Source organism: Perna viridis, chromosome 10, assembly GCF_037379345.1.
Source record: "Perna viridis isolate PV_CMFRI_1.1 ecotype Kerala chromosome 10, ASM3737934v1, whole genome shotgun sequence".
Lineage (NCBI taxonomy): Eukaryota > Metazoa > Mollusca > Bivalvia > Mytilida > Mytilidae > Perna > Perna viridis.
In genome coordinates, this window is record NC_142454.1 from 32,911,006 (window position 1) to 32,926,473 (window position 15,468).

The 15,468-nt window shown below is 36.5% G+C and overlaps 1 protein-coding gene across 4 annotated transcripts; it reads left to right on the forward strand.

The window, feature by feature from the left end:
* The first annotated feature begins 48 nt into the window (after positions 1 to 48).
* On the forward strand, positions 49 to 14,204 carry LOC148605459 (uncharacterized). 4 transcript variants are annotated; one of them, XM_088549386.1, is made up of 4 exons: positions 49 to 581; positions 1,368 to 1,474; positions 2,658 to 2,779; positions 4,768 to 14,204. In XM_088549386.1, the coding sequence occupies exons 1-4, from the start codon at positions 95 to 97 to the stop codon at positions 13,721 to 13,723; spliced, it is 9,672 nt and encodes a 3,223-aa protein (XP_088405512.1). In that variant the 5' UTR covers positions 49 to 94; the 3' UTR covers positions 13,724 to 14,204. The 4 variants fall into 4 exon arrangements, with proteins under 4 accessions (XP_088405512.1, XP_088405513.1, XP_088405515.1 ...); XM_088549387.1 differs by having other exon boundaries at positions 1,368 to 1,468; XM_088549389.1 differs by lacking the exons at positions 49 to 581; positions 1,368 to 1,474 and having other exon boundaries at positions 2,656 to 2,757.
* Positions 14,205 to 15,468: the final 1,264 nt, after the last annotated feature.

The following is a 15,468-nucleotide window of genomic DNA, read 5'->3' on the forward strand; positions in this document are numbered from 1 at the left end:
ACACAACTAAATAACGTCACTGACGTCGTCATGCACCCACATCTACACACGTTCTGGCGTCGTAGCGACATGCCGGAAGATTACACTTATTATAATGAGTGGTTACGTTTCTGCAACAACCAGCTTGACTGGTGAATCAACTGTAGAAGACGAAGGGTTCAACTCCAGGGAGGACAGTTTATACAGCTCTGTTAGGGAAACAGAGGAGGAATCCTCTTCGACAGATACAACGGCGTCATATGAGGATGCTTCTACAGTTTTTGAGGAAGACGAAGTAAGCCATTCAAAAACAATATCACTTTCCAACTCTGAAAGCGAAAGTTTTTCTTCTTCATCTAGTTTCGAGTTACTGATTGAGCAGTTTCTAGAGCACCAAAAGCAAATTCGTCAGAAGTATAGCGGAATATTAGAAGAGCAAATTTCTCGTCTTCGACAAGACTTTGAACCACAGTTTCCTCCGAGAAGAGCCTTCACAGACGAATATATTCAGACACAAACATCTGATAGTGAGGAACTCTCTGCAGTAAGGAAGAGATTGCTTAATTTATATAAAACTACACAAGAACAATTCCAAACAAAAGGTAAGGATCATATCGCAGAGCATGCACGGGTCTAAACTGTTCAATGTAGCCAGATACTCTATGTATATGTGGGATGGACAGCGGGTTAGTAGTTTTCATTTCCTCCAAATAATTCATTTAAATTCACCCTCATATTTCTTCGTATATTGAAATAGCAAAACATATTGCCCCAAAATTAACTGCCGGGTTCTCGGTTCGTGCCCGTCATCATCCAGGGTTCCCGGTCATTCCTGCCCATCATCCCGTTACTGTGTTATTTGTGGACAGTATTGTAGTATAATTCCCGACGTTTCGATAGTATAGTATAGTAGAAAATTATTGTATTGACGGTGCTAGTGAAAAAATGTTTCACGGGATATTTATCACGTTAGATAGATTTTGAGCGGGAATATTTTCCATTGTAATCACTTTCTAGCCTACACCTGACTGGTCAACACTCAAGTTTCAGTAAAATATAGTAGATATATTTTTTTTATCTTTACTTTCTAGCCGCACTGGGCTATTTGAAATTGTTTATTTATATAAGTCTATATACTTGAATGAATAGATTAATTATACCACGTAGTATTAACAGTTTTCAAACTTACTTCTTGAAAGAAAACGACCACAGGGGCTCGCGTATAGTGAGTATTCAAGATCGCCAGAAACACCCTCTTTCTCCTCTTTAGATTTATTTTAAATATGAGAGAAAGGATGTGTCTTGCGATCTGAATAATAGTCACAAGCCCCTGTGCTCAGACATGCTTAAAAAATCAATGTGTGGTTACAAAAGTCATATTTTTGCAGGCATACCGATCAGTCTTTTCAACTTGTACAACGAAATTGCCGAAGAACTAAATAAAAGCAGACTTCAAGAAGACCAGTTGAATGGCTTGATTATAAAAAAGGTACATGTACGTAGGAAATTAAAATATCTACTACCATACATTAGAACAGTTGAAATATGGCTCCATGAGTTATTTCGCTTTTTCCATAGACCTTTAATTACAGATCGTTCATTCCCCTGCAATAATATAACCCTTTTACTGTCATAAAAGTTTTTAATAAACAATGCAAATCGAGTTTCTCCTGAATTATCATTTTCATAAATCTATTGATCGGAATTTTAGTGGGTAAAGCATTGGAGAATTTACAAACAAGAAATAAAACATTAAAATTAAGGAAATTTTAATTTTATACACTTGTTTGAAAAAACAAAACAAAACAAAACAAAAAAACAGAAATTTTAAAAGATTTATACTTTTTTTATTTTCACCTTGTATTTGCTCTTTCAGTCTTTTCAAAGATTAATGTTAGCATGATATGCATGTATATCTCACACTTCCTAAAATCTTAGTAATTGAATGCCGGTATTAGTATGTCAGCTTTTATTCCAAGATAAAAAAGAGGGTTTTTCTAAATTATTTATTGTAATAGACTTTGAGAGTTATTACAGTATTTTTTTTTACCGTCGAAATGCTTAGGACAACGTATACCCTCCTCATCCTTGAGATAACGGGACGGGTGTAGAGATTTTGAAAAAAAAGGAGGGCAGTTCCAGAAAAAAAAACTACTTTTTACTCTTTTTTGCTCAATACTAACAGAATTTTCCTACAAAAAGGGGGAAAGTGGTCGGGAGCCCCCTTCCTTGGGGGAGTTATACATAGTTATGTAATTTGTCTACGTATGTATGTATGAATCTTCTTTTATATCTCCTGTAGTTTTATCAATTTTTATTTAAATTGCATTTCAGTCGACGAAATCCGACTATAACCTGCAGTGCACTCCTTTTTTTCGATTAAGTGATTTAGTTTCTGTTTGTTTGTTTGTTTGTTTTTTTGTTTATGGTTAGGCAATGACTATTTTATCCTGAGGAAAAAGGGGGGGCTGGGATTTGATGTGGGGTAAGAAATTTTATTTTCGTGCAAGCACAACATTTTTAGTTTATTTCAGCATCTACTGTATTCAATGTTTGTATTTGAAAATGTGCATTGTTAAGTATTTTTTTCTCTGCGTATTCAGTTTAATAAGATTTCATGTATACTTGTTTATGTTTTTATGACTACTTGTGTGTCTGTACATTTTGTGTATATTCAGGTTGGAAACAAAGAGAAACCAGCGTTTTCACCGGCCGCATATTCCGCCATAGAACAAAAATATGACGCAAAATTAGCAAAGGAGGGAACTGATTCAAAACGTAAGGAGACACAGATTAAAAGGTATTATTTACACCGCCAGCGCTTTTATCAAGAAAAAGTTTGAATCGTACGAAATGATTGTAATCACACTATCGGTGATGTTACCCTACCTACCCTTTTTTTGGCCTAACATAGAACATTTCATCGTTTATTTTATTTTTTTTTTTTTCAAAAAATAAAAAAGAAATAAAAAGTTTTGACCAACCCAACTACCCTATTTTTCATCCAATGTAACCTTAAAAACATTTTTTCCTTATCCTAACGGTAATTAACGTAAAGAAAGTAGCAAAGACGGATTTAGGACTGGTGCACCGGGCGCCGCCCTCTTGTTTTTCGGGAAATTTTGGTTGAAATGAAAGAAAAATACTGGAGTATGACGGTGCGCGACCTTCGTTGGCCCTCCCTTTCTTCAATCCCTGTATCAGCCCATGAAAGCCGTAATGCACAGACCGTTTTCTTCTCGAGGAAAGCCTGGGATTTTATGAAGAGTTAAGAAAAAATCTTATTCACACATGCGCGAAAATAGTTCATTTTTCTCAGCAGCCGGAATTGAACATTTTTAGATGAAAATCTATATTGTTAAGGAATGGGGGGTATGGGGAAGGAGTAATCAAGGGAACCAAGCGGTAATCAAAAGAATGTAATCCAGGGACCAAGACCAGACATGGAAAACAGACAAACACAACAAAGGACATAAAGTAAGTAAAATAATACATACAAAGTAACAAAAGCAAATTAGCAACTCCGACTCCACTAAAAACTGGGAGCATGGACCAGGTGCACCGGTAGAGTAAGTATAAAATCAAAATTAGTTTTCCCCTGTCAATGGCTTAGTTAAAAAATTTAATCTTTTTCTCAACAATTCTTTTTTTTTAAATAATCCCAGCCCCCTCCCTCAGTGTTAAAATGGTCGGTGCCTTTCTTTATAGAATTTCAAAACGACCCTGTGCAATAATGATCGAGGAGACTGATCATGGCGTGTAAATTTACGTTATTGTATCGAAGGTGTTACATGTCGACCTTTAGAACATGCATGCATTGTTTGATAAGGGGAAAGAAAAAAGAATACGACAAACTCAAGAAATGGCGACAAAAAAAATCAAACAAGCAAACAAAAAACAAAACAAAAAACAACAACAAACAAAAACAAAAACAAAAACAAAAACAACAAAAACAAAACAATATGAATAACAATAATAATAAAAAGCATGTTTTGCACCCTCTAATAAAAAGCTGTGCCATGAGTGCATGCTACATCCGTCTCCATTATGGAAGGAAATGTAGTTTTTTGTATCACATATCATATGTTATGCTATAGTAAAACTCTCAAAATAGACATTTTTGTACCATGTCAGAAATAAAGATGATTGATGAAAAATACAGGAATATTTGTTCTCTAGTTACAGTGCGACATGTAAAATAAATCTTGTATAAAATATAAATATGTCCAATAACTCTGCAACTAAAAATCGTATTTTTCTCCAAAAAGTATACAGACAGACCATTACGAACAAAAAAGTATTAGTTTTGAAGGATATTGACAAGCTTTTTTTCAAGTTACGATGCGACATGTAAAGACAAATTCCGTGAACATATGAAAAAGTCAATTACCCCAAGTAGTCTGAAGTAAATCAAACATGGCGTATATAATGGGTACAATCTATAATCACACAGGCCTTCAAACAAGTATTTCATCCTGAACAATCCAAAAATCCTTGGGATGACATGTAAAATCTTGAATCTCCCCCTTTTTTAAATAAAGTCTCATTACTGAGAAATTACAATCTAGTTTCTGCAAAAGTATACAGACCGTTAGACCATCCTAACAAACAATTGCGTAAAGTTTAAAGTTTATTCAAAAAGGGTTCTCAAGTTACGGCGCGACATGCTGACGCGGAAGTACAGATATTAGTTTGTAAATATGCCATATTTAGTCCACCTTTGACGTGCTTTAAAAAAGACTTGTTTCAGTAATTATTCTTTAACTATAGAAAATATTATTTTTACAGTGATTGGCTTGTTACAGATTCGACTGAAATGCCATGGAGTGCAGACCACCAGAATGATGACAATGACGACGCTGATGGCACATATATTCGACCTCCTGAAAATTGGATAAACCCGGGATCCCCACAATCTGTTGGACGTAAAACTTTTCGAGCCGATAATGGTCAGGCGTATTACTCAGACAAAGCGCATCCGATATGGCAAATCACGAAGGCGCCGATCCACGACGAGGATATTGATAACGGACGACCTCTTGGTGGGACATTTCGAGAGAAAACTATGCACGAGTATGATTTACCACCTGCAACTTCATCCGATATTAATTACTTTCAAAGAAAAGTCAACAAAGATCAGGCATTAAAACCATATTCTGCATTGAATACAGAGTCAGACGAAAACTTTTCTAAGCAAGATTCAAACCACAGAGTTGTTGTTCCTTTTTCCAATGAAACCCTTGACGGCGCTCATAGGTCTCAGTCACTTTTAGAATCAACGACAAGAAAAAACGATTTTGCAACATACAGATTTGACTTCGATCATCATAAGAAGCCAAGTGAAAATAAAAGTTCTCCCGAAAGCAGAGATTCAAATCTAATATCAAACCTTCCCGGAACAGGATATCCTTTAAAACCACATCCAGATTCGATAGCGGGAAAATCCGACATCGTACCAGACACATTTCACGATAAATATAGCGAGAGTTTAACTGAAGATAAACACCTATTAGGGGACAGATTTGACTCATATAGCATGCAAATGTACCAGGATTTCTACACTGTTCCAACTAGCATTCAAAGTATTGAGTCATCGCAAGAAAAAATAAGCGATATCCATTTCCCTCACTTATCCCTTTCGGATCCTTTCCCAAAAAGATATGACATGACCAAGGATCCTGACCATGAAGTCTCTTTTGGTGCCACTGAATATGAAATGCGTGAGCGATGTATGTACAGGAACAATAATACTATCAAGCCATACGGGATGACAGAGTTTACTTTTGACGACGACAAGACTAGGTTGGAACAGTTTCAATCTCCCCATTCCTCTACTGGCTTTACTAAGAACGAGGACTTACCCGAATACAGCGGATTAGAGAAAATAAGTTTAGATACTAGAGGAGATGATTTGTCAAAAATGTCACCTTTGTTATATTGTGATAATTTGCACAGTAATACACACACCAATCTGTATCAAGCAATATCAAATGAAGCCCTGAATGGTGTGCAAGCACCACACTACTCATTTTCAGATCCTCTACCAACAACGGTAGATGACATTAAAGTCCGAATAGCAGACGAGTCACATGACAGCGCTCTACAATTAGAAGAACTACGTTATCACGAAAAGTCTTTTCAGTATCAGAGATTACCTGATGTTCCATTAACCGCCGATTTTTACCAACTCACTAAACTGTCTAGATCTGGGATACAAGGCAGGGACTTGTCAAAACAAAATTTAAGCGTTCATGAAATTATAAGAGAACAAAACGACCAATTATCTGAAAATTTTAAAGAGCCTTTAAGAGATCATTGTCAACCAGATGTTTTCAAAACATCAAAAATGTTAGCAAATTTCCAAAAGAAACAAGCGAGGAGTATACCATCAGAAGCTACAGTAACGAAAGATCAACGCGTTCAATTATCTAGAAATATTTCTGAAAAAGAAGTAGATGCACATGGCAACGACTTCTATCAAAAACATCGTTTCCCTGCGAAAATCAGGAACGAAGGAAAACCTTTTAAGGACACGGACCGGTATCCAAAAAGTATCAAAGATATTGACAATAAATCCGAATTAACAGACGTATCTGCGATGGAAGTGGATAACGGACCGGTTACAGAGGAAAAAACAAGCTATGGCAGTACATTTTCAGAGCTAGATCAATGTGGTAACTATGTTCCCAATTTTCAAAATCGCAATATTTCAGGTGATAGAACAGGAAAAGCGTTTGGTAAAACTAAAGTTCCTAAAAGTTCAGCTGTATCTAAAGTTCCACACATGATAACAAAACTACGGAAAGGTCAAACAGATAAACAGAAAGACGATTTTTCTGCCAAAGAAAGGAAAAAACTGGATGAATTCGGCCAGAATCTTTATACTGATATGAAAATGATGTCAGAACCGAACCAAATAGATGTTTTAAAAGCATTACGCATGGTTGCAAAACTAAGGAATGATCACACAGAAAAACAGAAAGACGATTTTTCTGCCGACGAACAGAGACAAACTGATGAATTCGAGGAAAATTTTTTAACTGAAATGAACATCGTGTCAGAAACGAACCACATAGATGTCTTGAAAACATCACGCATGTTAGCAAAACTACCGAAAGGTCAAACAGATACCCAGAAAGACGAATTTTCAGCCGAAGAAAGGACACAACTGGATGAATTCGAGCAGAATCTTGATACTGGTATGAAAATTGGTCCGGAACCGAATCAAATAGATGTTTTGAAAGCATCACATATGTTAGCAAAACTACCAAAAGATCACAAAGATAAACAGAGAGACGATGTTTCTGCCGAAGAACAGATACAAACTGATGAATTTGAGGAAAATCTTGATACTGGAATGAAAACAGTGGTAGAACCCAACCAAAGACATGTCTTGAAAGCATCACGCATGTTAGCAAAACTACCGAAATGTCAAACAGATAAACAGGAAGACGATTTTTCTGCCGAAGAACAGTCACAAACTGATGAATTCGAGGAAATTCTAGATACTGATATGAAAAAGGTGTCAGAACTGAAACAAATAGATGTTTTGAAAGCATCGCGCATGTTAGCAAAACTACGGAAAGGTCAAACACATAAACAGAAAGACGATTTTTCTGCCAAAGAAAGGAAACAACTGGATGAATTCAAGCAGAATCTTGATACTGATATGAAAATGGCGTCAGAACCGAAACAAATAGATGTTTCAAAAGCATCACGAATGTTAGCAAAACTACGGAAAGATCACACAGATAAACAGAAAGACGATTTTTCTGCCGAAGAAAGGAAGCAACCGGGCGAATTCGAGCACAATATTGATGCTGAAACAAAAACAGTGTCGGAAACGAACAAAATAGATGTTTTGAAAGCATCACGCATATTAGCAAAACCACGGAAAGGTCAAACAGATAAACAGAAAGACGATTTTTCTGCCGACGAACAGAGTCATATTGATGAATTCGAGGAAAATCTTGATACTGGAATGAAAACAGTGGCAGAACCCAACCAAATAGATGCCTTGAAAGCGTCACGCATGTTAGTAAAACTACGTAAAGGTGAAAAAGGTAAACAGAAAGACGATTTTTCTACCGAAGAAAGAAAACAACTGGATGAATTCGAGCAGAATCTTGGCATAAGTATGAAAACCGGCCCGGAAACGAACCAAATAAATGTTTTAAAAGCATCACACATCTTATCAAAACTAAGGAAAGATCACACAGATAAACAGAAAGACGATTTTTTTGCCGAACAACTGTTACAAACTGATGAATTCGAGGAAAATCTTGATACTGATATGAAAATGGTGTCAGAAACGAAACAAACAGATGTTTTGAAAGCATCACGCATGTTAGCAAAACTATCGAAAGATCACACAGATAAACAGAAAGACGATTTATCTGTCACAGACCATGAACAAACTGATAAATTCGAGGAAATTCTTGATACTGGAATGAAAACAGTGGCAGAACCAAACCAAAACGATGCCTTGAAAGCATCACGCATGTTAGCAAAACTACGGAAAGGTCAAACACATAAACAGAAAGACGATGTTTTTGCCGAACAACTGTTACAAACTGATGAATTCGAGGAAAATCTTGATACTGATATGAATATGGTGTCAGAACCGAAACAAATAGATGTTTTGAAAGCATCACGCATGTTAGCAAAACTACGGAAAGGTCAAACACATAAACAGAAAGACGATTTTTCTGCCAAGGAACAGAGACATATTGATGAATTCGAGGAAAGTCTTGATACTGGAATGAAAAAGGTGTCAGAACCGAAACAAATAGATGTTTTGAAAGCATCACGTGTGTTAGCAAAACTACGGAAAGATCACACCGATAAACAGAAAGACGGTGTTTCTGCCGAAGAACAGTTACAAACTGATGAATTCGAGGAAATTCTTGATACTGATATGAAAATGGTGTCAGAACCGAAACAAATAGATGTTTTGAAAGCATCACGCATGTTAGCAAAACTACGGAAAGGTCAAATAGATACACAGAAAGACGATTTTTCTGCCAAAGAAAGGAAACAACTGGATGAATTCGCCGAAATTCTTGATACTGATATGAAAATGGCGTCAGAACCGAAACAAATAGATGTTTTGAAAGCATCATGCATGTTAGCAAAACTACGGAAAGGTCAAACAGATAAACAGAAAGACGATTTTTCTGCCAAAGAAAGCAAACGACTGGATGCATCCGAGCAGAATTTTGATACTGATATGAAAACAGGTCCGTCACCGAACCAAATAGATATTTCAAAAGCATCACGAATGTTAGCAAAACTACGGAAAGATCACACAGATAAACAGAAAGACGATTTTTCTGCCGAAGAAAGGAAGCAACCGGGCGAATTCGAGCACAATATTGATGCTGAAACAAAAACAGTGTCGGAAACGAACAAAATAGATGTTTTGAAAGCATCACGCATGTTAGCAAAACTACGGAAAGGTCAAACACATAAACAGAAAGACGATTTTTCTGCCAAAGAACAGAGACACATTGATGAATTCGAGGAAAATCTTGATACTGGAATGAAAACAGTGGCAGAACCCAACCAAATAGATGCCTTGAAAGCGTCACGCATGTTAGCAAAACTACGTAAAGGTGAAAAAGGTAAACAGAAAGACGATTTTTCTACCGAAGAAAGAAAACAACTGGATGAATTCGAGCAGAATCTTGGCATGAGTATGAAAACCGGCCCGGAAACGAACCAAATAAATGTTTTAAAAGCATCACACATCTCATCAAAACAAAGGAAAGATCACACAGATAAACAGAAAGACGATGTTTCTGCCGAAGAACAGTTACAAACTGATGAATTCGAGGAAATTCTTGATACTGATATGAAAATGGTGTCAGAACCGAAACAAATAGATGTTTTGAAAGCATCACGCATATTAGCAAAACTACGGAAAGGTCAAATAGATAAACAGAAAGACGATTTTTCTGCCGAAGAAAGGAAGCAACCGGGTAAATTCGAGCACAATATTGATGCTGAAACAAAAACAGTGTCGGAAACGAATAAAATAGATGTTTTGAAAGCATCACGCATGCTAGCAAATCTACGGAAAGGTCACACAGATAAACAGAAAGAGGATTTTTCTGCCGAAGAACAGAGACAAACTGATGAATTCGAGGATAATCTTGACACTGAAATGAAAACGGTGTCAGTGTCAGAACCGAAACAAATAGATGCTGTGAAAGCATCATGCATGTTAGCAAAACTACGGAAAGGTCGAACAGATAAACAAAAAGACGATGTTTCTGTCGAAGAACAGAGACAAATTGAAGAATTTGAGGAATATCTTGATACTGAAATGAATATGGTATCGAAACCAAAAGATCGAGCAAATATCCGTCATGACGATATTTCAATTGAAGAAAAGGAACCATTTGAGAATATGGATTTTGAAACGGAGACTGGAATGAAAATTGCGACAGAATCACAACAAAAAGATGTTTTGAAAGGATCACGCATGTTAGCGAAACTTAGAACAAATGAGATGCATGGTAATAATGTCGACCAACAAGTAACAGATGCGAAATTCGAAACCGGAAGTGATAAAGCCAGTTCAGGAAAAACAGATATACTCAAATCATCACGTCTACTTTCAAAACTTAGGAAGAGACGAGCAAAGGAACAAGTTATCACACCTGAAGATCAGATCAATCAACTGTTTGTAGATGCAGAGCATGAAATACATACCGACAAAGATGATGAAACAAGTACAACAAAAGTGGATATATTCAAGGCTTCTCGAGTCCTTTCAAAATTCACAAAAGAACGAGCAAATGATCGACGTAAAGGCATTTCTGTAAAAGAAATTGAAAATCAGCATTCTAAAGATCATATTAAAGTCACATATCCGGACACAGACCATGAAACGCCACAAACGGATGTGCAAAATTCGTCGCGCATGCAGGAAAAACTTTGGAAAGGTCGACCCAATGAACAGCGCGAAGTCATATCAGATGATGAACAGGCTGAAGATTCTGAGCTTGAAATAGGTTTAAAGAAAAATGATAAAGCAAGCCTAAGAAAAACAGACATATTCAAAGCCTCATGCTTTTTAGCGAAATTTAAAAAAAATGGAGCAAAAGACCAGAGTCACGGGACTGAAGAGCTGGAAAGCAAACGACTTGATAGATCCGACAATGAAACAGGTACAGATTTGAAAACAAAGACAGATCCGAGAAAATCTGATGTTATCAAGGCATCACGCATGTTGGCAAATATTCGGAAGCGTCGACCAAATGAACAGCCTGAAGACATTTTGACTGAGGAAGACGACCAACCAGTTGAAGATATGAGACATGAAATAAATATGGAAGATATTGCCAATATAAGTCCAAGACAGACAGATAGTTTCAAAGCAACATGCATGTTGATGAAATTCAAAAAAGGTCGAATTAATGAACAGCCTGAAGACATTTTGCCTCTAGAGGAAGACCAACGGTTGAAAGATACGGGACATGAAATGAATGTTGAAAACAGTGTTACTATAAGCTCAAGACAAGCAGAAAACTGCCAACAATTTGAAAGTCCAGAAAACAACGAACAAGTTGAAGATACGGGTCATGAAAAAAGTATCGAAGAGTATGCTAGTACAAGTATTAGAAAACCTGATATATTCACAGCATCTCGTGTCCCAGCGAAATTACAAAAATTACGACCAAATAGAACACTTTCAGTTGATGCTACAAGAGAACAGGAAAATCGATTAAGTGAAAATGCGGAGGGTGAACTCGGTACGAAACTGCAAACCCATAGTGATCCAACCCAGGTTGATGTTATGAAGGCATCACGGGTGTCAGCAAAACATCGAAATGTTTGCACAAATGACAAGCTTGGTGTCATTCCAGCCGACTTACCTACAAATGGAAAGTTTTTGGAATCGGATCATAGCGTTGATGTGACAGAAATTAAAGACAAAAGCCCTACAAAGACGGATTTATTCAAAGTGTCACGGTTCTTAGCAAAATTGCAAAAGGGGCGGCGTGGAAATGACCAACATACTGAAATCCTAGCTGAAAAACAGACAGATTCACCTGAGAATTGTGAGCATGGAAAAGACCAAGCAATGAAAAAAGATGCCAACTTTAGACAACTGGATCTACTAAAGGCATCAAGAATGCTGTCAAAATTAAGAAAAGACCAAGCAGGTTACAAACGTGATATTGTTTTAACCGAACTACCAACAAATGAACAGCCAGAAAACTCAGGGCATAAAATTGGCATGGCGAAAAATGTCGATACTAGCCCAGCAAAACCTGATATATTTAGAGCATCAAGCGTCCTAGCAAAATTCCAAAAGAAGAGTGCAATTGACCAAAGCACTACAATCCCAACAGAAAAACAGAAGTATAACCAACGCAAAGATTTTGAACAGTATGTCGACAAAATAACGGAAACAGATGCAAACTTTAAACAACCGAATGTGCTCATAGCATCACGAACACTGGAAAATTTCCGGAAAGACCAAGCTTTTGACATCTCAATAAAAAATGAAAAGTATCAACATCTTGGCGATACTGATCCTGGAAACAACAGTGTTGAAACAAGTCCTAAAAAAACTGATGTATTCAAAGCAACACAAATCCTAACACAGCTGAAAAGGGGACGAGCAAAAGGTTCTGTTGCAGTCCTAGAACCGAAACCACCAAGTGACCACATGGATCTGCGTAAATCTGTCGATATTGGGTCAGATAAAACCGATGTATTCAAAACTTCTGGTGTGCTTGCAAAGTTTCGCCAGAGTCGACACAAAAAATCTATGACTTTACAGTCTGTAGAAAAAAATGATCACCAAGAGAAAATTGAAAGTCGTGAATATGCCGAAAATACTGTTCCTTTCAATAAGCAAGTGGAAACAAAATCAAATTTGAGTGATGCTTCTGAAGAAGACCTATCGTTTACTGATATGGACAGAAAAATTTTGAGTGAATTGAAGATATCCCCCAAAAAGTCGATCGCAGACGAACTTGATCAGTATTTTACAGAGCATCCCGATAGCCCAAGATTATCAGATACCTTGCTAGTTCTTCCGACAACTCCGGGTATGGAACGTCCAGTCGATGTAGAGGGTGAGTTGGTCGAAGATGATGAAGTAACCTATACTTCAACTTTACATGAAGACATATTTGTCGAAGACTCTGTTCGAGTTGTTCAAGATCTGATAAATGAAATGGACGAAAATATGGCAGACGACCTCATTTGCGATGAATGCAAATTACCGCTTTACTTTGATGAAGGTTCGGTTCCAGTCTGTATGCATGGAAAAATAGTTAAATTACGTACAGATCTATCAGCTGGTGGTGTTGAAAATGTTAATCGAGCGAATCTCTCAAAAGCAGGGTACAACAGAACTTCTTCATCCTCGACTCGAAGACGGGAGAATACAATCGTAAGAATTGAAGACAGTTTTACTGCAGTATCAATTAAACCCAGCGTATCATCTTCTAGTTCTGACTCTTGCATTCTTTCACGTGCCGGAACGGGAAGTACAGAACATTCATATTTCAAGTTAAAAGGAGTAAAGAAAATTTGCTACTGCAGATATCTCTCCTGTGCTAAGATATGGTTAATTGTGATTTTGATTTTGTTTTTGTTGCTTTGTTTGGTTAAGCGTACAAACGGAAGTGGCAATTACAGCGACTATTCGTTCTTAGAGGATTTATCAACTTTGATTCATTTGCATAACTTTAGACCTCCGCCATGTTTCATTGACGCTTGAAGTAAATAAAGCCATTGCGGATGGTTTCTTTGAAAACGGTGAGCAGATAGGAGTATGCTTTCTTGTTATCATGACTTCTGTTGGATTCTTGCAAGACTGCTTCTGTCTTAAAAATTCTTTTGAGTGATCAGTGGCCGAATTCATAAAAAAAAATATCAAACTGAGATTTTTCTTAAATCCTTGAGTTTGTCCTTAAATTTTCAAGGGATTTGATTGATCGGTATCTGAAATGAGTAAGGTTTTTTTTTTAGGAAATCTCAATTCGACAGTTTATATGAAACTGGGCCCGGCACTGTTATCCTTATAATTGTTTTGTATATTATGTCAAACTAGCAAATATATTGAATTTTTACTGCGTGAAAACACATGAAACACTGTCTATAGATTATTGTTTGAAAATGGAACCGAATGTTAGTTCTATAGTCTTTGAAATGGAAATGTAGTGAAGTTTTAAAAACTAATTAAATTGTATCAAACATGTTTTCAGCTTGTTTATGGTAAATCGATAAGAATATGGTTTTGCTATGTTAAATTGAATGGTCACCACTTCAGTAATTCTGTGATCGTCCACGTTAGATTGTCGATTGATGACATAGAATTCCTTCCTGGATAGATCATAGCCATACATTTTTGTTGTCAGGAGCGGATCTAGACATTTAAACAGCACATATACATGTATTCAATGCGAATAGATCTTTTAGAGTTGTGAATACAAGTCATTTTCTATGTCCCTATTTTTGGAATATCGAACTATTATCAATAAAAGCTAGTTAACCCTAGTCCAGCTTAAAATGTATCTCAAAATAGCCGCCCTTTGCTTACGAATTCCCTTAAACTTGCACGATTCATTATATATATTGCCCGCTTTGAAGTGAAAAACACCATAGACAACAGTGGACTACGTGTACATACACATGTACAATGTACCACATTATCAATGTCTATTGGAAGTTCCATCCGTGTTGTTCATTTATGTCCATGTTATACACAAAACTAAATAAATTGTCCTTGCGAAAAAGGGAGTTCCGACACCTATTAACTTCACTCCCCTGGATCAGCCACTTGTTGTCTTGTCTTATATAACAGTGCTAGAATGACTTGAAACCTTCGATAAGTGTTTCTTGGAAAGCAGGTGACACAAAACTAATAGCATTGAAGGCGAAGTCCGTGTTGCTTATCTTGTGTTGTTTTTTTTTCTCTACTTTCATGTACACAGGCTAAATCCAGTAATGGTTCAGGCTATCAATTTTCCCAAATAAATCACAAATTTAACAAACTGTTTGGCCCCATCCGCCCGCCCGACTCTAACCTCTGCCCTCCCCCTGTACCTTGCTTTATTTAGTATTCGTTAGTGCTTTTAGGTGTTCACATGTATTGTAATCAAACCAATTTCTTATTATTTCACTTACTCTCCTACATTTCTCGCATACTTAGAAAGTTTCGTATTTTATACTTATATTTCTATAGTGTATGTTTAAAGCACACATTAATTGAAGACTGTGCCATATTTAAGTGTTCTTTAAACTCGATGTGTTTGAAGAGGTATTTACAAGGTCAATATAATATTTAACTTATTCATTTCAAACGTGCTTTTGTAAGCCATTTGAATCCAAATTGAATTATGAGAATTTGATAAGTCACAGACCTATATTTAAATTGCATTTTACACATGTTCAATTTCATGAAAAATCAAATTAAATTTTGAACCATTTTATATATTATCAAATGTGTGTTTGCAATGATCG

Bases quoted from the DNA above. Each gene is read 5' to 3' on its own strand.
- LOC148605459 (XM_088549386.1), top strand. From the start codon at position 95: ATGAGTGGTTACGTTTCTGCAACAACCAGCTTGACTGGTGAATCAACT. The intron at 582-1,367 runs GTAAGGATCATA...ATATTTTTGCAG, and splicing joins AGAACAATTCCAAACAAAAG to GCATACCGATCAGTCTTTTC. The intron at 1,475-2,657 runs GTACGTAGGAAA...GTGTATATTCAG, and splicing joins TGATTATAAAAAAGGTACAT to GTTGGAAACAAAGAGAAACC.